The sequence below is a fragment of the Nicotiana sylvestris genome, chromosome 10 (genome assembly GCF_000393655.2).
Source record: "Nicotiana sylvestris chromosome 10, ASM39365v2, whole genome shotgun sequence".
Lineage (NCBI taxonomy): Eukaryota > Viridiplantae > Streptophyta > Magnoliopsida > Solanales > Solanaceae > Nicotiana > Nicotiana sylvestris.
The window spans coordinates 86,340,749-86,365,171 of NC_091066.1; the positions used below are offsets into that span (position 1 = coordinate 86,340,749).

The 24,423-nt window shown below is 36.1% G+C and overlaps 2 protein-coding genes across 3 annotated transcripts; one reads left to right on the plus strand and one right to left on the minus strand.

The window, feature by feature from the left end:
* Positions 1 to 1,416: 1,416 nt before the first annotated feature.
* Positions 1,417 to 9,011, plus strand: LOC104243126 (6,7-dimethyl-8-ribityllumazine synthase, chloroplastic-like). Its single transcript, XM_009798274.2, has 8 exons — positions 1,417 to 1,657; positions 1,746 to 1,858; positions 3,034 to 3,129; positions 4,293 to 4,388; positions 5,595 to 5,673; positions 6,579 to 6,625; positions 7,726 to 7,785; positions 8,590 to 9,011. Exons 1-8 carry the CDS (start codon positions 1,504 to 1,506, stop codon positions 8,629 to 8,631), a joined length of 687 nt encoding a protein of 228 aa, XP_009796576.1. The 5' UTR covers positions 1,417 to 1,503; the 3' UTR covers positions 8,632 to 9,011.
* A 602-nt stretch (positions 9,012 to 9,613) lies between these two features.
* LOC104243125 (potassium transporter 4-like) lies at positions 9,614 to 16,017 on the minus strand. Of its 2 annotated transcripts, none has more exons than XM_070160477.1 (10): positions 15,696 to 16,017; positions 14,450 to 14,605; positions 13,885 to 14,125; positions 13,547 to 13,792; positions 13,255 to 13,305; positions 12,890 to 13,150; positions 12,671 to 12,723; positions 12,014 to 12,128; positions 11,672 to 11,923; positions 9,614 to 10,824 (listed from the first exon to the last, which is right to left on the minus strand). In XM_070160477.1, the coding sequence occupies exons 2-10, from the start codon at positions 14,603 to 14,605 to the stop codon at positions 9,884 to 9,886; spliced, it is 2,316 nt and encodes a 771-aa protein (XP_070016578.1). In that variant the 5' UTR covers positions 15,696 to 16,017; the 3' UTR covers positions 9,614 to 9,883. The 2 variants fall into 2 exon arrangements, with proteins under 2 accessions (XP_070016578.1, XP_009796575.1); XM_009798273.2 differs by having other exon boundaries at positions 9,614 to 10,968.
* Positions 16,018 to 24,423: the final 8,406 nt, after the last annotated feature.

The window sequence follows — 24,423 nt, forward strand, 5'->3', positions numbered from 1 at the left end:
TAATGAGCTTCTCGAACATCTTCATGATGGCGGGGTCGGTTCTCGATCCATTATTGTTTAATTTCTTCTGTACAGGTTCGACCCTATGAACAACTTCCTGTGATGCATCGAGTTCGATTCCGCTTGGTGCTCGATTCTGATTTTGTAGTTGCGCTATCACAACCTATTGAGTTTGTAACATGTCGAATATCATTCGAAGGCTAATCCCACATTCTTCACCATTTTGTGCATTCTGATCGGCTGCCCAGGCGTCTCTACGTACGCTATTTTCAGGGTCGACGCCTAAATCTCCACGAATGGCGACTCGAGAACTAACATCGACTAGATCTACGACCTATGGTACATTAGGATTGATTGGAGGTACTCCGTTTCCCGAGACGTCCACGTGCTCATTCTCGCCATAAAGACCAAGGCCGGTGTCTGTGTGAGTGAGTACTGCTTGAGAGTTTGACATGTTGATTCCTGAAATCAAAAACACTTACGAGAACAAGTGTAAAAGCAGTGTGTGTTATGAAAGTTAATATTAAGCAATCACTATCCTTAGCCCCACAGTGGGCGCCAAACTGTTTACCCTAAAAATTGAGTAACAATTAAACTTGTAATGTGGTTCTAAAGATACGTGATTTTACTTAATATCAATTGAGAAACGTGAAGATAAACAATAGAAATTGACAATAATGTAAATCAAACTAGTGTTTGGACAGAGCCCTCGAGTTGGAATACCCTCGAGCTAGTAAAGCAAGAACAATTAAAAAGCAGTGAACCAGTGAACAAGGGAACGTAAATTAAAGAGAGAATATTCTATTGCTTTTGTCTGCGTGAATGTCAGGTGCCTACAAATGATTGGGACTCCCCTTTATATACTAGAGGAATCCTAATTATGGTACAATTCTATTATGGAAGTAAATCCCATGATTGGTACAAATAACCGCCCTTGATTTGATCCGTTCTAGGATTTTCGCCGTGATCTCCGATCGGTTACAGATATCTCGCCTTTCCGTTATCGCACTTCACTCAAAGTCGGTCAAACTTAGTCTCGATCGCTACTGGCCTCGATCTTGGCGGGTACCTCGATTCTTAAACTTGACACCTCATCTTCGTAATCTGGCCCGATCCATTACGAGACCGACCCCCGACGCGATCCCTTGGTCTCGATTAAATAGCAAAATCGGGCAAGCCGGATTTTAACCGTGCACAATTAAATTTAATAATACAGTAGAATAAAATTTAAGTAATAATTAAAATAAATATTATATTTTAAGTAATATTATGATGAATAAATATGCTTGGTTTTATAACATATGCAAATGCAAAAACAGACAAAAATTGAATATCGAAAAAGCATGGGAAAAAGGCATGAGACAGGCCGAGCAATTTTGGCGTGAATATGGCACTCTTAACCCAAACGGGCGTTCCAAGCCCAAACTATAAAAAAAAGAAAATCAAAGTCCAGTCCTCCCTCGTCAACAGTTCACATTTATCCCAAGTCCTAAGAGAGTAATAATGGCGACTTCCGCTTTCGGACAGTGCAATCTTCTACCTCGTACAACTACTGTAAATCCCACACAACTGCACTCTCCTCGTTACTCTTTGTCTTTGCCTTTCCACAGACAAAGCTTAACCTCTTCACCTGCACTATCATTCACCCAATCTCAAGGTCAAACACATTTCTTTAATCTATTTTTATTTTTAAAATTAATTTAATGTTCTTTGGTTTTTATTTAAGATTCTTTGAATTTAATTAGGTTTAGGGTCTGCAATTGAGAGACATTGCGACCGGTCGGATCTGTTTCAAACATGCGCTGTTCGTCAGTTGACTGGTTCCGTTACCTCGACCAAAGGCCATCGCTTTGCTGTTGTCAGTGTTTCTCCTGTTTTACCCTTTCCTCTGCATTTCATTTTATGTGGCAAATTGTTTGGCTAGACGCTTAATTTAAGCTATGACTGGCCTTAAATTATACTCCCTCCTTCCCGATTTATCTGGCAAGTAGTTTAAGAATAAAAAAAAGACTTGGAAATTTGTGATTTAAAACAAGTGAGAGAAATTTTTGTGGCTATAAGTCATGAGAATACGTATCATTCTTTTTGGGATTGAAGGAGTATAAACTAATAGTGTAAACAGTAAAACAAATTACTCCATCTGTCCTATTTTAGGTGGAAGTCTTTCTTTTTTAGTATGTCTAAACAGATTGATACCTTTTGTTTAGGTTACTTAATCTTTAACATCTCGAATTTGCCATCCGGTCTTATGACATGACTTGAAGGGGAGCCTTGTCACAACTGGTAAAGTTGTTGCCATATGACCAGGAGGTCATGGATTCGAGCCGTGGAAACAAGTCTTGCAGAAATGCAAGGTAAGGCTGCATACAATAGACCCTTGTGGTTCAGCCTTTCCCTGGACCCCGCGCATAGCGGGATTAATGCACCGGGTTGCCCTTTTTTTATCTTATGACATGACTTGTTTGAACCTCACTTAATATAAAAGCTAGTTTTCTTAAAACAGGAGAGAAAGGTGAAGGGACGTGTGATAGTCCTCTCTCTTCTATAATTATTAGCAGTAAGGAAAGTTTTGGTAACTATATATATATATGGTCTTTTGTTGTTTCTTAAACTTTGTGTCTGGTCAAATATTGTCACATAAAATGGGACGGAGGAAATGAAACATAAAATTAACTTAGTATTTGCTGATCTTCATGCTATGTTAATCATTAAGGGCAAATTGAAATGTTCAAGAGAAAAAAAGAGTAGTCAAAATTAGAAGTATGTCAATCATATTGGATTAAAAAAGGAAAAAGTGCCATGCAAAATGGAAAAGCGGGAATAGTAGTTTAAAGTAATGATCTTTCAATTGCAAGAATTAACGGTTTCATTTGAAGAAATAGTGAAAGTCACACAATTTGGGTTTGGTTTATAATTTCGTTATGATTTTGGCTTTACTTGAAGTCTTGAAGTCATGTAGCAGTTGTCGTTTTCATCAGCAATTTCCGTTATTGTGCGTTATCGGAAATGACTGGTCATCCGTTGGTTTTAAAGGTGGTTGCACGTTTCAATGATCTTATCACCAAGAAGCTTTTGGAGGGAGCTTTGGACACTTTCAAGAATTACTCAGTTAGAGATGAAGATATTGATGTACGTTTTCGACATCTAATCCTCCCCTCCCCCAAACTGCTTTTATTCCTTAAATTCTTTTGTCAACTGCTACTTATCAAAAGGAAAACAACCTTAGTTATTCCAAATATGAAATGCACTGGCTCCTAATTATAAAAATTTTAACATAGATTTGAATAGTAATATGGTGGAAACTTGGCTGATAATTTATGCACTTCTACTGTGCTTGGTAACACTGGGTTTAAAATATTCAATGGTTATGCGGCTAGCTCCCCACCTGTGGGATTATACTGGGTATGTTGTTGTTGTAGTAGTTATGCGGCAGCAGACTAGACGTCCAACTTAACGTATTATGTCTATTTACAAAATAAGTTTTGTTGTTTTACAAGAATGTGGTATTTATTGTCCAAATAATTTCATCCTTGTGTGGAGTCGATGAAGACTAACTGTACTCCCATTCTCCTCTTTCTCTCAATATATTTCCATATCTGACTGCTGTGTCATCGCTCTACAGAAGCATTTCCTAGTGTTTTTTTCTTCAAGTATTGGCTTGATGAGTAGAGCTGATGGATATGACAAGCAGGCTGCCCTTCTATGTTTCAGTGAGGCACTTTTAAATAGTTTAGATATAAATCCATCAATTAGAAAGAATTTTTTCTTTTCTTTTTGGATCTATTTTCACTAAATGATTTAAGACACGTGCCAATGAGGTGGATGCAGATCCCCTTCAATTTGAATATACAGGGAGACGAAAATATTATCAGTGATTGGCTCACGTTCGAGATAAATGAGATGATCACAATCAGAAGTAGGTTAAATCCAAAAGAATGGGAATGAAAATTAATGGTCACATGATTATGCCGCTCAGGTGGGTGCATTTATATAAGCACCGCTTTAGTTAAAATAAATGAAGAAGTAAAGCAAGACAATTTTGCATGGCTCCAAGGACTTGCTGTAATATCCACAAAGGGTCCGCTTGGCATGATAAATTTGAAAGAGAGATTGATTGCTTCATAAACCCCTCTATTGGCATGCTATACTAGAGCATAACGATTTACTTTGGATTAATGGAACTTTTATGTTTTGGAAGATGTTGTATCAGAAGATCGAAAACAGAATAAGGCATGGTGAAAAGTTGTCTCTTCCATTTCATGGCATCATCTAGTTTTGACCTCATAATGCAGGTCGTGTGGGTTCCTGGCTGTTTTGAAATCGGCGTGGTTGCGCAACAGCTTGGAAAGTCACAGAAATATCAAGCAATACTCTGTATTGGGGCTGTGGTAAGGTCGCTTCAGAAGTTCAGGCTACCTTTTTTTTCCTCCTATGTTACTTGCTTACTCCGACTCTGTTTCATTTGATGATCTTTTTGTAGATTGTTTATGGAAATATGGATGATTAAAGTTAGATGTTTTAGTTATCCTTTCGGTTTATTATCCTTTGGCTGTGTGTTATGTGTTCATCGATATTTCTTTGGTTCGCATCATTGTATAATAGCCCGTTTGGCCAAGCTGCAAAAATCAGCTTATTTTGAGAAGTACTTTTTTTCAAAAGTGCTTTTCTCAAAAGTACTTTTGGTGAGAAGCAGTTTGTGTTTGGCTAATTAGTTTGAAAAGCACTTCTGAGCAGCAATAGGTGTTTGGCCAAGCTTTAAAAAAGTGTTTTTAGTGTATTTTTCTCAAAAGTGCTTCTCAAAAAAGTGCTTTTGGAGAGAAGCTACTTTTTTCTGCTTCTCCAAAACTGCTTCTGCTTCTCCTCAAAAGCACTTTTTTTCATTCCAAAAGCTTGGCCAAACACCTCAATTTTTGGCCAAAAGTGCTTTTGGCCAAAAAAAAGCACTTTTGGCCAAAAAGAAGCTTGGCCAAACAAGCTATAAGTGAGCTGATCTTTAGAGTTCCAAAAGGGGAAGCAGCTTAGAGTTTGATGAGAATAAGGTTAGCAGAGAGATTGACAAGGCTCTTTTGACAAATCAGCGAAATTATTAGATGCAGAAAGCTATTGAGCTTTAGATTCCGGACTGAAGATATGTACTTGAAATCATTAAATGGGGCAATATTTTTAACCATTTTCGTAGATGTGAGGGAGGGAATCTTAGGATTTAGGTCAGTGTCTTCTATTTTTTTTTGTTGGACTTGTAATCTTTCTGGTCAAAAGCTTAGATGTTTTAATTGGAAATAGTTGGGGAGGCATCTGTGAATTCAGTGCCTTATGCTGAAGTAACCTCATCCGAACATACTCATAAGCGTCCAGCATAGGAAAAAGTAATATAAAGCTAAGACTCTGAGCATTTCAAACCCGAAAGAAAGAAAAAATCCATCAGACAGACATTAGATTGAAGCGCCTTCTGTTTCACTACTTATTTCTGTAAATCAAATGGGCATCTTTCTGCTTTTTTCGTTTGTCCGAATCATCATCTTGTATTTCCTTTTTTCTTGCTTGCAATGTGAATCGTTGTCTTTAATTTTTCTTTTGTGTTATGTGGCTAGTAGATCAGAGGTGATACGTCTCACTATGATGCTGTCGTTAATGCTGCCACATCCGGAGTACTTTCAGCAGGCCTAAATTCTGGTGAGATAACGTGCTCCATTGTAGTCCACGTGAGCAATAATCATTATGCTAATGTTTAATGTTTTTGCAACTCTTCCAAAGTACTATTGATAATAAGATTTTGGAACATAGTTTGAGCTTCCAATGTAATATCTGGAATTAAATATGATGGTTGAATTAGAGGAGTGTCACAGGAGTATTGTCCGAGAAAGTGAAAGGCAAGCTCTATAGAACGGTTGTGAGATTAACAATGTTATATGGGATTGTTGGGCTTCTAATGTCCAACATATCCACAAGATGAATGTGTTAATGTGGATGTTCAGACATACAAGATTGATAAGATTAGAAAAGATAACCGACAAAGGTGTAAGTACACATGAAAGTACGCTGTCTTTGGTCCTCAAAGGGATGACTGAGTAGTTGAGGCATAGTAGAACAGCTTGAAAATCCTATGTTTGAATCCTAGTTAAAAACTATGTGTGAGTTCATTTGCTCTACTCTTGGTGTCACATTTGCTCGATAGTTGTGCTTCTGAGCAGTATAATAGGCTGCCAGATGAATTAATCGAGGTGCAAGGTGGTTTGGATACCTCCATTATTTAAAAAAAAAAGGTACAAAAATTGGTTGACATAAACCTCCATATATACTGGTTCATAGATGTGACAGTATAATGATAAAGGTGATAAACCTGAAATTACATGGAGTAAAGATAGAATTGGTTCTTGGTTAAGAATTATATATGATGGAGCCTTATGGAAAAAGTAGTATATATACTGGAGCAAAATCTACATCTTCCGTCAATTTTCCCAATAACTTTAGTTCTTTAGAATTTATATACCCTTCAACTATTGCAATTATATGCTATTTTCAGTTCATTTTTTCGTTTGGCTGATCAAATAAAATCTCCCTTATGTTATGAGTTGCAGGTACTCCTTGCATATTTGGTGTTTTGACATGTGATACCTTGGAGCAGGTAAGCAATCGTTGTTATACACAAGCCTACTAATATGGTGTATTGGTCAGACACTTGAAGTGTCGTTATTTTAGTTGGATTCATCTTTCTGTTATCTCTTATCAAATAGCAGCCTGGAAATGAGGTTTTCTATGAATTGTATGCTTCCAAAGTAAGTTCTAACTATTTTTAGAGGTCAATTATCATAATTGTCCTAAATAATTCATTTCTAACATATTTATGTAACTCCGATTAAAACTCTGTATTATGTTATGCTATTTTTTTCGTGATAACTGTAGTAACGAAAGAAAAGGCAAAAACAAAGCAAAAGGGAACCCTGTGTTCATTGTCCAAGTGCCACCTTAGAATATGGCATCAGACTTAGTTCTGGCAGCGAGATTGTTTTTTCTTTAACAGGCCAACTGCAGTTCCTAACACTGCAGGAGAACTTCTAGAAAAGAAATTGGAAAAACTATTCAATAAGGTGTTCTAGCTTCTTCGTCCATTGTATAAACTGTGGTTGGAGCAAGGAATTCACCAACAGGCAACAGTATGATCTAGCTGAGAGGTTATAGCTTGTAGCCTTGTACAGCGAGATAAAGGAGTTCGAATTTGGAGAGCTCATTGTTGTTCCCTTTACTTTATTAGAGATAACGTACAACTACCAATATTGGATGTGCTGCTTTAATAGCTTTACTATACTTTAGTTTTGGTCCCAAACACTTGTTTACACAATTTTCTACCTTCACTTGTACAAAGAAATACTAGTATAAGCCTAAAGGTTCTTTTGCTTTACTTCATTTTTGGTGTTCTTTGCTATTCTGAGTACCTTGCTAGTGTGCTTGTTTCAGCCATAATTTATTCTTGTCTATCAAATATGCTAGGAAAAAATAAAAGCTCTTCAAAGTAGGATAAATCCAAAGTCATGCTGCTATATTCAACATTTTTTTATGTCATAGTTAGATTTGATAGTGGCTGTTCATTTTTAAGGATTTGTATTAACATATACTCCATGTAGTATACTCTCCATGGAACTATATTTACAATATTCTTCTTGGTTGTGTGAATCATCTTTCTCATGTTGCGTCATGTATTCTGAGAAACCCCGTAATTAAATGCAGGCTTTCAATCGCGTCGGTGGGAAGGCTGGGAATAAAGGTGCCGAAACAGCGTTGACAGCTGTAAGTTGCCTGTGATTGTGTGATGGTTATATTTTATCTTCAAAACTAGTTCAGCCGTGTCTGATTCTGCTCAAATTTTCCTGCCTTATTATGTGACAAAAGGTTCTAGACTAATAAAATTTATGCAAAAGGGAACTTATTGTCATTAATTATTGAAATTTAAACATCACTTGTGATAATTTCGAATTTAAAGAAAGAACAGTCTTCGAATGTAAGACATTCTAAAAGTTTGGTCCAAAGGTCAAGAATCTTATATGTTCCAACTATGTTGCTTGGATCCTTCAAAAGTGTGGCTGCATCGGTGTTGGATCCGACTGGTTCGGCTGGCATTCTTGGAGGATCCAAGCAAACATAGTGTTTTGAAAAATTTAAATGTAAGTCACCATATTAAGAAATTTTATGGGGGATTTTGATATTTAAGGTGACCGTTAGAGGGAGGAAATTCATTTATCAGATGGATTCAATATAAAAAAATATATTTATTACCCTCAAGTGACTGGTTAATGGCCAGAAATTCAGGGAGGAGGGGGGGGGTAAGACTTTTACCCTCTTTGTGAACCTTTGGACCGTAAATCTTCAAAATCATTGAAACTGTGACAATATTTGGTTCGAAATGAAGGGTTCAGCCATGTACCACTCCTTAGTTTGAAGCTGAAGTCAGATTAAGGTGGGTAAAGAAAGTGAAGAAAATAGAGTTAAAATTGTGGTTGACATTCAAAACTGTTTGTTTCATCTAGGAGTCTATGTTCTATTTGCACTTAATGACTGATATTGGATACTTATGTTGTGCGCTTTATGTTCCAGATTGAGATGGCGTCTTTGTTTGAACACCACCTAAAGGCTTAAGAGGTGGAGGCGGCCCTTCTTACGAGCTCACTGTTTTACCGCAAGAATGTTGTTGTGATTCTTACCTTTAAAAAGAAACTTGTTCCCGTCACCATCTGAAGTAGCTGCTCAGACTAATAAGGTCAGACATCTGGTTTGATTGAACCAAGCTATTTTGCAGAAAAATAAAGAAAAAGAAGATCCCCCCTGTACTTCTCGGCTTCCTTCCTCGCCTACTCATTGCCGCTAGCTGTAATCCCTCTAAAAGTTTGTGGAGGAAACAATCTTGGACAAAGCTGCACTTGTTTGAAATTTTGTATTTTTGAACAATAGTATCATTTCTTTGTGCTGAATTTATAGACGTCAAATTGGTTCAATGTGAATTGGAACTTCCGAATTGATTTGATCTCTCCTACGCAGAAATAGGAGAAAAAAAGGTAACAAAATGGGACAGTGGACATGGTTTTCCGTTTTGTTATTTTATTAAAATTTCGAAATCTTTTTATGGTATGCTACCATACTGTTGTATGTTGATTATGACGATCTTCCTATAGTGAATAGTAAAACTTAATTAGTTTAGGTTGGCACATAAAAGATTTTCTAAATGAAGACAGTAAAATCAGCTCATCCTCTGAATGAAGTAGAAACAAAGTGCATTGAAATAAGAAATTTGACATTTTTCTCGTAGAAGTTAACTCACCCTTTGATTCACTTCTCCGCTGTTGGTTTATTCGTATGACTGACTGCTGCTCCTGTAAATGCCAATCCTTAAGAGGGAACGAACGGTTCAAAATTGAAAATTTGCATATCGGATAAGTATTATTTATGACAATTAGTTTTCTTTGCAATCACGAACCAAGTTACTCATAATCAAAATATATATATATATACCCATTGCATTTGGAAACTTGAGGTGTAAATTATAATTTGCCTGGTCCTAATCATTGTGCCCGTTAATGATAGTAAATAAACTGAAATGATGGAAAAAGAAAGATGCAAAATCTTCGGCAACAAAAGGCTACATAGCAATTTCAATGATAAACTTTAGATCACCCAATAAATTGTAACTACTGTCTCTAAACCGCTGAATACATGAATGTATACTATAATTCCTTTTTTTTCTTTTTTTCTTCTGTTGGTGTATACTAGCAAAAATTCGATAAGACAGTATGATAGTCCATAAATTCAGATGTATAAGGTGTGACAAAAACTCTGCAGGCAACTCCACAAAGGGATGACACAAGACAATTGTCCCAAGCCGACCAGCTTCCCTCTAGACATGGTATATCATGCCAACTTCAATAAGACTAATGTGAGGAATGTTAAGTGCCACAGCAGTACCCCTGCAGTTCTTGCGCAGAAATGTGTATCCAACGTCAACAGCAAGTTTCTTCCAGAAAGAGGACGATCTCCTTGCCTTCACGTACGAGTGCCCCATTATATATGCAACCCCTGCCTCCTTTGCTTGAACCAAATCTAGAAGCTCGTCCCTAACTTCAGGATCTATGCCAGGGTTCTCTGGCAAGTTAAACCTGACTCGTCGTCTCCTGACTTCTGGGTTCTCATCTTCATAGGAAGATCTTAGACTCTGAAGTGTCTGCGACTTGCTGCTTTGAATGGAGCTACACGTAACAAAATCCTCGTCTGAGATGATTAATGGTGAGCTCGAATGTAGAATTCTCATGCTTATAACTGCCATCCTCCCATCAAGAGATGGACTCTCGGAGCTCGACAATTGTGGTTCCACAGCTTCCATTTGGATAAACTCGGCTAGACTTTGGATGAGAAGGTCCTCAAAGTTCCCATCATCTTGTTGTGCGTCCTTGTAACCATATCGAACAATGCAACGATACATGCGATATGGTCTTGGACCAACGCGACCAATGAGGAAGCGTTCATCAGATGAGACATGGGGTACAGGAACAGATTTGACACACACAAACACCAGCACATTGTGAAATGCAGGGAGATTTGTTACAAAGTGAGAGAAGATAGGTGGAACTCCTGTTACCAATTCAGAGTATATTAGCCCTATCCCAGGGACACGGACAATACCAAGGCTGGGACCCAAGCCAAGGAGCCATTTCAATGGAACTTTGTTGTGCAGGTCATACTTGTACTTCTTCCGAGTTCCATAGTGCCAGACAAGCATGATAGCTAAGAGGACAAGAGAGAACAAAAGAGAGACCCATCCTCCCTGTGGAGCCTTAATGACTGCAGAAGACAGGTAGAAACCTTCAATGAACCAGAAGAACAGGAGAAAGGAAGTGGCAAGTACTATGTTTCTTTGCCAGACAAAGATTATAACAAGTGTCATGAGGAATGTCGTGATAAACATCACTGTCATGCAAGCTAGCCCTGAAAGGAGGAAAAAAAAGTTATAAGAAAATCCAAATTAAGAGTTATAGAAAGGCTTGAATTTAGAAAAAATAATTTAACTATTGAAGGCAAGCTGGACTTCTTTTAATCTGCAGTAATGTTGATGGAAAATCCCCCGTACTTTCCACAAGGGGATACCCTCTGTACTGTGTCTGAGGAAAATAGATTTTTCTTCTCCACGTCATCCAATTAGAGATTCCTCCTTGTTCACCATTTATTGTTTCAGTTTCATCGTTCTTTTCTCTTTGCAAGAAAAATTCTTCCCTGGATGTATGTAAATCCTCCAGCATAAGGTTTAAAGAAACACGGGTAGGCACTAGAGAAAAGGAGCAAAATTTGGAAGAACAGAATTATGTAAACCAATCTGGTTCTATAGAGAAAAATTGGTAGAGAGAGTTGCTTGATAATTTCAGATCCAGCACAATGACAGGCTGAAACGATGAATTGTCCATGGTATTCTTTTTAACACAGGATTCCAAGAACACTACTTTAAAGGTTAAAGAAGGACATGAAAGATTCAGCTGCTTTAGTAGGCAAATAGTTGGGGAGAAGACATTAAGGAGATTGTAGCTCTATCTTCTATCTGAATGAAATGTTTTTCTTCTAGGACAAAAAAAACTAAAAGTCTCATATAGGGATATTTAGAGCAAATAAGACATCTTTAGCACACAAGAAGGTTTACCATATGCATTTCCAATTAAAGTTGTATCTTGGAACCCAATAGCCACAACAAGAGTAAGAATCATCAGGATCCAATTTATTTCTGGTACATAGATCTGCCCTTTATGCTTTGAGGTATGGACAATCTTGACCCGTGGGAAGCAACCTAGTGCATTACATTGCTTGACAATTGAGAATGTGGCTGTGATGATAGATTGGCTGCCAACAATGGCTGCAAGGGTTGCAATAACAAAAACGGGCCAGTATACTCTATCTGCATGGATAGCATAGACCAGCAGTTAGGATTGATTTGATTTCACCAATAATCCTGAGAACATTAAGCTTTAAAAAGAAAAGAACTAACCAGGTATTGAACTGTAGAAGTTATTTGGAAGGGAATCTATATTTTTGGACAGAAAAGCAGCTTGACCCATGTACTGTATCACCAAGCATGGATACACGACAAATGCAAATGTAATCTGTGCAGGACAAAAAAATTCAGACAGACATGGTGTAAGTTCAAGGAATCCCCAACCAGTTGACTAGTATGTTGAACAATATGATGCAGAAAAAATGACAACCATGGGCAATATAGACGCATTCCATGAAATAAGAACCTTTTGGCTGCATATGCTGTTTCCTATGACTTCGCTAAATATGAGTTTAAACTCTTACACTTAGAAGCTACATCCAGTGGATTTCAAACGCAATTCAGATGTGTTATCTGAATATCCTCTGTGATTAAGAAGAAAATGTTACCCTTGATCCTTGTAAAAACTGTTTGTTTCAAACTGCACTTTCAAATTTTAAAGTAGCAAATTGTTGTGGGGACGTACAATCTATTAAATGCAACCTACAACCCATTCTCACACCATTACTTCCCCATAAAACTAGTTCAAATCCTGGTATTCAGGACTTTCCAGGAAAATCATATATGGTGGCCTAAATAGAGAGTAACAGCATAAAGCTTCCACGAATCACAGCTTAATCTAGTCCAGCAGCAGAAAACAGTTTGACTTACCCTCATGGAGAAGGCAGAGAAATGACCAAGATCTGCATACATTGCTTCAGTACCTGATGATTGAAAATGATTAGAATCAGATCCAAATTCTAGTAGTAGATTTTTATCTCAGCCTCATTCTGCAACAAATGTCTGCACAAACTGCTTTGAATTCTCAAAGACTACTATGTCTTCTAGTATAAAGAATTACTGATTTAAGAGATAATACATTTCATATACCTGCAACAGAGAGAAGGACACCTCCGAGAGAAATCCAACCATCTTTTCCCGTCTCCCTGAAAAACTTGACGATATAATAGGGCGAAAGAGCAGCCACAACTTTAGGATTCCAAACGACAGTGTTGTACAACCCAATGACCATAATTGATATCAACCAGATGATCACTATTGGTGCAAACAAAAACCCAACCCTGTGGGTTCCAGAATGCTGTAAAGCGAACAGGCCAACCAATATAATGCAAGAAAGAAACAGCACTCCATCTACAATAAGAGATATTTTGATAGTCAAAGCCATTGCTGAAGTCACATATTGACTGATTGAAGTCATAAAAATTTAACAAAAGGGTAAATCAAGTCAAAGTTACCATGAGATAGGTGTTCTGCAGCAGCCTTTATTCCTGACATTGATGATATAACTGTCATAGTGAAAAGGTAATCCTAATTAAAAAATATTACTCAAATCGGCTTTGACATTACAGGACTTCAAGCATCTAATGGGCCACACCAACACTGACACCATATTCATAATTTGTTATCTATAATTGTCCCATTGAGCAAGAAACAAACTCATTGAGAAAAAATTATAGCTTGTAAATTATAGTTACACAAACTAATACCACATGAAATGATACTAGTAGTTACAATTATAATTTCTACCTGACATTGCAGGTGTCAGAACACCATCACCTATGACCATACACGCCCCCAATAATACGATAATAAGCAGTACTGTACGTGACTTTTTATGCTTCTCAAGAAATCTCTTCAACTGTAAACATGATGTAGACTGCCCAGAGTAGCCATATCTGTAAGCAGATAGCTCCTCATCAGCTGCTTGTTGGTTGGGGAGCAGACTAAACTTTGCATGTCTACAGAGCAGAGAGTAAAGAGCAAATGATCCACCTGGATGTATGTAAGTGTATTTGTTATAGACAATCAGTTATACGAGTTCTTCCGTAAGCATTGACTTAGAGTCTAGTCTATTTTTAACATACCTTCACCATTATCATCTGCACACAACACGATAAATACATATTTGAGCAAAGGAATGAGTGTTATTGTCCAGAAGATCAATGAAAATGAACCAAATATTGCTTCTGGAGTCTGATAATCTTGCAACTTCCCGTCAAATATACTCCTATAGACATAAAGTGGTGAAGTGCTCAAATCTCCATATACCACCCCAAGACTTTGGTATGCCAATACTAGATTCCTGGAAATATTCAGCAAAGGGAACTGCAAGGCAGAATATAAGACGCGAGCTAGTTACACAATCAGTAGTCAACTAGTCACACATATTTGAGTTAGTTAATGCTTCTCTCTCCGTCTCCGTATGTTCTTTCCTATTCATTGCCCCCCCCCCCTAATTTGTCAATCTTCATTTTACTAACTATCTTGAAGCCTAAGTCACTTCAATCCTTGATTGGGAAAAAAAAATCAGCACATAACCCACCATTGAAGTCAACGACACAAACAAACTCAGTATTAAAGACTGCTAAGATAAAAGCCTCAGACAGTTAAAAAGAGAGATTTTCCACAATAAAAGGAGAGACTTTCCACCTTTGACGGCAACTTCCTTTTTCTCCTTTCTTGTTGAGTTTGTCCACTTTGCCCCTCTTTTCTAACTGTATCAATTGATTCCTGGCACTCAGCTGCAGCAGATGAAGGCGGATGCTCCAAACTATCTTCCACATGATTGATACCAACTTCATACATCTAGTACAACAACTTCGTCAAACTAGTTTTCGTTTTGCTAATACAGAAAAGAAACAAGACAACTTGGTTGTGACAAAAAGAAAGGGGCAAAAAAAAGCAAAGAACCAGAGGAGTCGGTCAGCCTCTGATGGAATCAGGATTAAAACACTATGAGTTAAAAAATTATATATATATATATATATATATATATATACATACTTATCTTCTTAATACATATATAGAGTTCAAGTAGAAACCCATGCGTTCAATCAGCTACTGGTCCGAACCATGAAAAGATATTATATCTAGGATGTCAATAATCTGTAAGTTTAGTAATTACACTTAAATACGAGAGACAACGGGATTTGATGAAATATTAAGCTATTAGCAAAGCGCATTGACTGAACGATTTGTTAAGAAGCTCAGGTACAATGCAATTTCGATTGAAAGCCTCTAATGGCAACAAAGTTAACAAACTTTTATCAAATGCAATAAGCATATTTACTCCGCCCAGCTATTTAACACGTATTTAACAAGACACATAGTTTAATATGCTAATTCGACTTAAAGGGCAGCTCAGTGCACTAAGCTCCCGCCCTGCGCAGGGTCCGAGGAAAGGCCAGACTACAAGGAGTCTATTGTACGCAGCCTTACTCTGCATTTCTGCAAGAGGTTATTTCCACGGCTTGAACCCATGACCTCCTGGTCACATGGCAGCAACTTTACCAGTTACGCCTGCAGGTACCTAGTGGAATAATTTAACATGCGCGCAAGCTGGCCCGAGTCTGCTGTCATAAAAAAAAAAAAGATTATATACGGTATCATGAGAAGTTGTTTAACAATGAAAACATCATATAAAATTTGATCAAATTTACAAGTTTGAATTCTCGAAAGCTGAAAATTGTATAGGAATGAAACAATGTGGATTCTTTTGGAATGCCTAAATGTTAAACAATGTCTATAAACAGAAACAGAGATATTAATAACGAAAAAACAATCAGCAATTCATAAAAGAACAACATTACAAAATAAAGTAACAAAATTCAAACTCAATTCAAAAAATCAATTTAAGTAAACGCGCGCAAGCTGTGAGATAGGAGGAAAAACGAACTTTTGGCGAGGGCGCGGCGGATGACGATGACGGAGAAGGACCCGGGGTGGAGGAGAACGGCGGCGACGGCGGTGATATTTACCTCGTGTTTTTACGTTTCCTATTGGATATTTTTAAATAAATATACATATATAGAGATAGGAAACGTGATACATGAAATGATGTGCGAGGAAGAAGAAAGGAGAAGAGAAGATTGCAGAAATCTTTCTTCTTCCTCTTTCATCTGGATCATATCACCCAAATTACCTTATAAGTATTATGTACAAATGATTCAAACCATTTGTTCTTCGGACGATGTTTGGGAAAAAAAAACAAAATGTGTTTAACATAACCTGTTAATTTACCATAATGTAATAAAATAATCAACCATAAGAATACAATATATTAGGCGTTTTGTTTCATGTTACATCTTGTTTGGATGGTTACCCATTGTATCATATGGTATTGTTACTTTAAATATAATATTTATTTTGATTGTTACTTAAATTTTATTGTATCGTATCCTTGAATCCGTCGTTACATAACGTCGAAATGTGTCATTTTATGTAACAACCGATTTGGTGTGGTCGTGTCGTTACCTTGTCTTTTTCTCTCAATCTCACCCTTTATTATTATTAAATTATTTTATTTTTATCATTTACCCTGCCTTTTTATATAGTAATTTTATCCTGTATCATAATTTTTTTTAATAATATTACAAGTTTATTCTTCATATTACTGGTGCATGATATTATGAAACGATGGCAAACAACACAATCTATCCAAATATTGTATTTATCAAACGATACAGTACAATACAATACAGTACGATGCGATACATTATGAAACGATACGTAACAATCATCCAAACAAGCTGTTACGTTGCATTATTGCCTTTTCAGTTCGGTTAAATAATATTCATCCGTATATTTTAAATCTTTTTCACTTTAAAGTTTCATGTCCAATCAAGTATCATAAATATAAAGTAATTAACTATAATTAAGTAGTTAATATTATCTAGAAAACGCATTGTCTTGGTATAGTACGGTGCTATTTGTACATCATGTTTCTTTATAATTTTAAAATTAAGAAAAACACCTTTTTAGATATTTTATATGTAAAAGACATATATCTTACGAGTAAAAATAAGGGCTCGTTTGGCCATAAAAAAATTCATTTTTAAAAAAAAATTTTACTTTTTTTCGGAATAAGTGTTTGGCCATGAAAATTTTAAATTTCACTTGAAAATGAATTTCGAAGATTTTAAAAACTCCAAAAAGCCGTTGTTCAAGATTTTCACTTCAAATCACTCACAAAAATTCAGAAACAGCTTCAAATTGTATTCATGTCCAGACAAAACTCTAAGTTTCAAATACCATTTTCACTTGAATTTTTTTTCACTTTTTTGCTGGAATTTCACAATTCTTATGTCCAAGTACCAATATATCGGCTTTTGTTGCTTTTTGAGCCGAGGGTCTCCTGGAAACAGCATCTCTACCCTTCGGGGTAGGGGTAAGGTCTGCGTACATATTACCTTCCCCAGACCCCACTTGTGGGATTATACTGGGTTGTTGTTGTTGTTGTTGTTGTTGTTATGTCCAAGTACCCACTAAATCTCTCATGTGTAAAAAAGAGGTAGGGTCATAAAACTAAAAAGTTTATAAAGAGTCACAAAACCAATTGACCCCTTTACGATACTTTGTACTCTTCTAAATTTAAGGTGAATCAAATAAATAAGATATATCTCATGTACACTTTTTATAAACTTATGTTTTGTTTTGTGACCCTATTTTTATTTTTATTTTCACGCGGGAGATTTGCTTTGATATAAAAGATCTATCTTTTATATATAAGAGATCTAAAAAGAAGACTTTTTTTTCAACATTATAAATGGCCATGAAGACGATTTTAGGATTAAGTTAGGCTAAATACATACATACATATATATATATATATATATATATATATATCAGTATGGATATTGATACTCTGACTCTAAGAAATTATTATATATTGACGTGGATGCTCGTTGATCTCTTGCCTCAATTTTTTTTTTTTTTTTTTTGAAATAATAATAGTTACAGGTAGCGAAAAAAGTAGTTATCACCTATATTTTTTCAATTTTTGCAACGATGATTATAATAACTTTCACTTATGACAAGCACATCCAATTTTTTAAAAAACGATAAGAAATGTAAGTAATTTAACGAGGAGCTTAGAAGAATCAAAAGGAAATAAATGAGAGAGTGGTCAGATGCAGAGTAACTGTGAAATATCACATCCTAATAAATGGAAAGAAAAAGCATATGCAATGCAGGCCAAGAATATCAATTCAAATGGTTAGTTATATCTGTAGTCTAAATTTGGTTCATGAACAAAAGCGAATTCCATATGACGTTCAACTGCATATTCTTTCCCAAATTAAGTATCCTTTATTCATTTGACTATTAATTAATGCTTGTTTTCAAAGGTTGCCTAACATACTTTTAGAATGTTTTTACATGTGACCAAAGTCATTTTCCATAAAAATATGTTTTCCTCAAAATTTGTATATGTATATAGTGAAAAATATTTTCTTAGAAATTATTTTTTAATGGTTGGTTGATGAGTAGAAAATAAATAAATAAATAAATATATATATATATATATATATATATATATATATATGTATGTATGTATGTATGTATGTATGTATGCATAAAAGCAAAATAAAGAGTACTTTGCTGAAATCTTTGAATATTAAATATTAATGATAATGTATAAACTGTTGGTTGGCCATTTAACGTGATATTGAGATTTAAAATAGCTGTAATTAGAAAATGACTCCCGTCCACAAATGAAGAAAATCAGTTTAGTAGCTCTACGAAAAAATGGAAATCATTGTAAGCCATTAATTTTAACGGAAAATGTTTTCCCGATGACCAGATGCCAAAAAATAATATTTTTAGAAAAAATAACTTCCGTCGTATCAAACACACTCAAAAGATCTATTTTCATCTTCTTTTGCATATGAATAAATTCCAAAGCCTTGATTTTTTTATGTTATAACTCGATTTATTATCCTTTGAAGAAAACCCGAAAAAGATAACAACTTCTGACTTATATTATGCTTCTATAAGTTTAATTTCAAAAAAATATTTGTTGGAATTAGTTGATGAGTAGAAAATATTTTCATGAAAAAAGATATTAAGTATTAATAGTAATATTAGCAAATTGAAGAGTGTTCTGATGAATTTTTTGAATATTAAAGAGTAATAATATGTGTATACTATTGGTTAGAGCATGTAATGTAAATTAAATTGAAAGTTAAGATGAATGTAATTAGGAAAATGACTTCCGTCCATAAAAGAAAAAGAAAGAAATCATTTTACTCCATTTTGACAGAAAATATTTATCTAATAATCAATACTAGAAAATAACGTTATAAAAAATAACTTTGTCATACAAAATACTCACAAATTTACTTCTTCTTTTTTTTGCATGGGAATAGACTTGTGTTTTTTTTTGTTTGGTTTTTCACCCGATGTTCGGTATTCGTATTGGAGCCCGATTATAACTGAATTTACACCGGAAGAAGCACTCCTTATCAAGGGTTTTTTCATACCAAAGGCTCGAACCCGAGACCTCTAGTTAAGGAATCTGTGAGCGTTTCAACTTTTAATTGCAAAAGATAAATCGACGGCACCATGCAAATTCCCGAGCTTGGTTTTTCCATGTTATGACTCGATCTAATTGATATCATTTCTTTAAGTTTGAATTCAGAATAAAACAATTCAGAAACGTCTAAAATGAAAATATTTCCAAATGGATAGGGTGATCTGTTTCATTTCATTATCAGCTACATGAAGTGGGCATGCCCTCAATTAAGGGAATTCATCTCTAATATTTGATTGAAGAGGCTAAATTTATATGTTCCCTTTTTGTGTTAAATGACAAGGGAGAAGACATCATTGTTAGCTAGAAGCATCTCAACTAGATTTTCTTCCTTGCTTGCTTTCTATCTTCGTTATCTTAAAAAAATAATATTAGGAATGTGACGAAGAGCATTATCATCTTCCAGGAGTAGAGGCGGAGCAAAAATTTTAATTTTATAAGTTATGAATTTTAGAACGATGATTTCAATTGTTAATAATTGGGTTTTAAATTTATACATAATTAATGAATTTCATAACACAAATACATTATAGGTGCAAAAGTCGAACCCACATTCGGATTCTCTAGTCCAGGAGAAGAATATAATTCTGCTACGCGAGAAACGAGACATTAAGTGGGAAAAATTGAACTCTGAATTTAATTTTTGTACATATATAATAAATTTATAAATATATTATTTGAATTAAAGCAATTGAATTTCGCCGAATCCATTAATTATCGTAGTAATCTTCCAATTACATTCCTGTACCATACGTGTCATCGTAGTATGTATGTCATCTGTCCAAGATTCCAAAATCCGTCATTAGTCAAGCTAGTCGGATGCCGTGAGCATGTTCTTGCATAATCATAGACATATTGAAATTGTCAATATAAACGTTGTAAAAGACATAATATCGAAAATTCATTTCCTAATAAATGAACGTTAAAAAAGATGCCCTTGCTAACCTTGGTCTTTTTAAAATTATATTGTTGTATACTTGTGGCAGAAGTGGAGCTAGTTTATTAAGTGTGGTTTTGGCCGAACTTTGTCACTTCTGCTTAAACAATATAGATATACTAGAAAATTTATTAAATATATAAAAAAATATTTAATTGTGAACCCAATAACTAAGACATATACAATAAATTTAGAATCCATAAATTTCAAATATTAGCTCCACGTCCTTACTTCTTTGTTCATGAGAAAAACAAAAGAGAGCTCCAATTTAATGCAAGAAGGTCGATAGGTGGTGTACGAGGAACAAGCTAAGAATCTTAATTGCTTCAATTCAAAGGTGGTTTTGAATGAAATTAAGTTGAATTCATTGAATCAAAAGGTCGGTCACATCACACATGACTCATCCATCCTGCCCACTTTTCACCATATGTATACATTGAATAGTTTTATTGCGAGTCTCACGCAAACACAACTGATATTAGTTGTGCGAGGCTCCTTTTTGTCTTATAAATTTATGGACCCCAATTTTATAATTTTGGATCCACAAAATTTGGATCCACAAAACTGTGAGACAAAAAATGTGCCTAATACAATTAGTGTCAGTTATATGAGACACAAAATAAAATTTTCCGTATACATTAATTTAGTTTAGTACATGCACATTCTTTATATAAATTTCTTTTTCCTTTTCTAATAACTTAAGAACACTTTCCTATTATCATACAAATTCATTTTTCATGAAATGTAATAATGTAGTTGTCGATCGAGATATATTATAGTACGTATTTTGTTAAAGTAGGCCAAGACTGTACTTTTCCTTAATATCTCACTTGCAACTATGACATCAATAGGAATTTTATAGCATGACCAACATGTAATGTAACATAAGAAAAGATTGTGTTGTTTGTACTCCTAATTCTAGTCTTAAAATAATTCTAGAGGATTCATTGTTTCCAAATCAAAGGACCAATTATCTTTGATTGCTTAACTGAGGTTATACTTCACCGAGCTATACTCCTCTCTAATCCCACTATCTTTTTCAAGTACAATTCTTTGATTTTTGTTAATTTCTTTTTAGAAAAGTATATCTATATATTGTATTGGGTAAAATATGATATGACACGTGGTCATCTAAAGGAAGGATACGTGGAACCCAAGATGGAGATGGCCGAAGACCGAACGCAGCTATTCCTCTTGTCACCGAAAGGGATAACGTTCGTAAAGGTGAATTAAATACTTAGCGCCCAGTAGCATTTAATAAAGAATATTCTACGGCATTAAAAGTGACGGCCCGTTACAGAGAATTTGACATTTATGTTCACCGTTACATCTTCATCAATGACCCTCATAATTGACATTAAATGAGGGCACGATCCTAGGACTTCCTTTCCTAGACACAACTATAAATAGTGAGTTTAGTTATCATTGTAAAGGACACGAATTTTCTAGCATACTTATACTATATTCTATACAAAACTTAAATACAATCTTACTTTCTCGCTTTTGATTTCACTATTGTTGTGTCCGGAAACCTTGTTTCCGGAGCTGCCACTTCTGCCGTTTCGTCTATATTTTAAGGCTAAGTATTGTATAATTCCTTGATTATCTTATTATTTCAGGATCAAATTAGTTCACTTGTCTAGAAACCACGTATAAATTTAACTGTACCATTTTAGGGGTAAACAGTTTGTCGCCCACCGTGAGGACTAGCTAGACAGCCGTGCAATTAAATTGATCCTTGCATTTTTTACTAACATGCTTTGATTATTTTGTCTTAGAAAAAATCACAAAAAATAGCAGATAACACTGTTAACAACACGCACAACCCTGAGATTCGAGGGGATCAACCCCATTTCGAGGACTCAATCAGTGACAACCACAATAAGGGAAATGACGCCACATTGGTACATGACATGCAGTATCCTCGATAGGTTCGGGAGATAACTCCCGATGATGATGATGAGGAGCATATCGTTGACGCAGTAAGGGTCTTGCAAGAGCAACAGGCGATCATTCTAGGTCATCTCATACGGCAAGATAAAGTTATGAATGAGTTGAAGTAGGCACAGCCGGGGGCTTCGAATAATGAAAACAGACGATATCCAATTCCTCTCGGTATTCTCACAAACCAAACAACACAGAGGGTCGACAACAACACTCCTAAGGGTGAAGTCGGCTCCGAAGGGGCTGGGGGAGCGGATCCGGTCTCAATAACGGGAACGACCCTTTCAAGAATGAACTTTTACGGTGTATGAGGGAAGTAAATGCCTGCATGGACCAAATCCTAGGTGCGTCACCAATACTGAAAGGCCCGGACTCAAAAAAGTATACTCAGTTGCCGTACAAGCCAAGTGCGGCACCAGAATTAATCCCGAAGCGGTTCAAAATGCCTGAAGTGCCAAAATATGATGGGACTTCAAACCCTTAGGATCATGTTACCACTTACACAACGGCAATAAAGGGAAATGATTTAGCTTCCCACAAAATTGAATCTGTATTGTTAAAGAAATTTGGAGAAACTCCCACGAAGGGAGCTCTGACGTGGTATTCACTGTTACCCGAGCATTCCATAAATTTATTTGAAATGCTCGCAGACTCTTTCATCAAGGCCTATGCTGGGGCTAGAAAACTACAAGCCCGAAAGGCCGAAATATTCAGGATTACACAGGGAGAGTCCGAGTTACTACGAGAGTTCATTATCCGATTTCAGAAGGAAAGAATGTTTCTCCTGGTTGTCCCGGATGAATAGGCGGCTGAGGTATTTACTAAGGGATTGAATCCGAGAAGTTTAGACGCTTCCCGGAAGCTGAAGGAAAGCCTGCTTGAGTTTCAAGCAACGACTTGGGCAGATGTCCACAACTGATACGAGTCAAAAATAAGAATCGAAGAGGATCAGGTTGGCTTTCCATCGTCGACCAAAGGATGGGAGAAAAGCAGAGAAAAATAAAAAAAATGACTACGACACGGACATACAAACTTTGAGGGGGCAGTTTTTTCCCTACGAGCGGACCGAAGGTTGTGGCAGAAGCTTCCAGACAATAGACAAGTTCAACATTGATAGAAGGACTGATCGTGGTCACAACAATAGATCACTGCAGGATAAAGAAACGTCGGGGTCACAGGATCCTTCTTACCCCAAGTTATCGAAATACAACTTTAACGTCAGTATAGTAGAATTGGTGTCAGTCATGAGAAACATCAAAGAGGCACGATTCCCAAGACCAATGAGATTCGATTCCAGTCAACGGGATCCTAACTTATAGTGTGAATACCATGGGACGAATGGCCACCGGATAGGGGGTTGCTGACACCTTCGGGAGGGAGTGGCAATACTATTGAAGAATGGTCACCTCAGAGAATTCTTAATTAATCGAGCTAAAAACAATTATGCTCGTAATAGAGATAACGCAGAACCCTCAAAAGCAGGAGAAGAACCCCCATTCTAAATGATCAATATGATCTTCGGAGGGAATGAGATTAACGGAGTTACCTTTTCAGCAACAAAAAAGATGAAAGTGTCAATAACTCATAGTAAAAGGCTTCGGGAAGACGATATCACTTTTACGGAAGAGGACACAGACGGATTACTACTACTACACAACGATGCACTGGTAATTTCTTTAAATGTGTTAGATTTTCTAAGATTAAACGTGTTCTAGTGGATCAAGAAAGTTCAGCTAATATCATACTATGGGGAGTATTGGAGCAAGCTAAACTCATCGGAAGCATTATTCCGGCCACAAAGCTCCTCGCTCGATTCAACCTCACGAGCGTGATGTCCCGAGGAGAGATTTGCTGCTCATGAACGCTGAAGGAGTAATGAAAACAACTCTCTTCGAAGTAGTAGATGGTGACATGGGATACAATATAATCCTGGGAAGGTCGTGGTTACACGAGATGAAAGCCGTATCCTCAACATATCACCAATTGCTGAAGTTTCCAATGCCCGAAGAAATCAAGTAGATAAGGGGTGATCAACCGGCAGCAAGGGAGATAAACGCAATTTCGGTCTCCAGTAGCAAAGGAAAGGAACACTCAACATAGCAATTATAGGAACTGACACCTACCCCCAAACCAGAAGGAGTTAGTATGGGGACAGAGGCATCGGAACAATATCAGGTGTCGAGATATTTCCAAGTTCCAGAAGAGACGGATGCA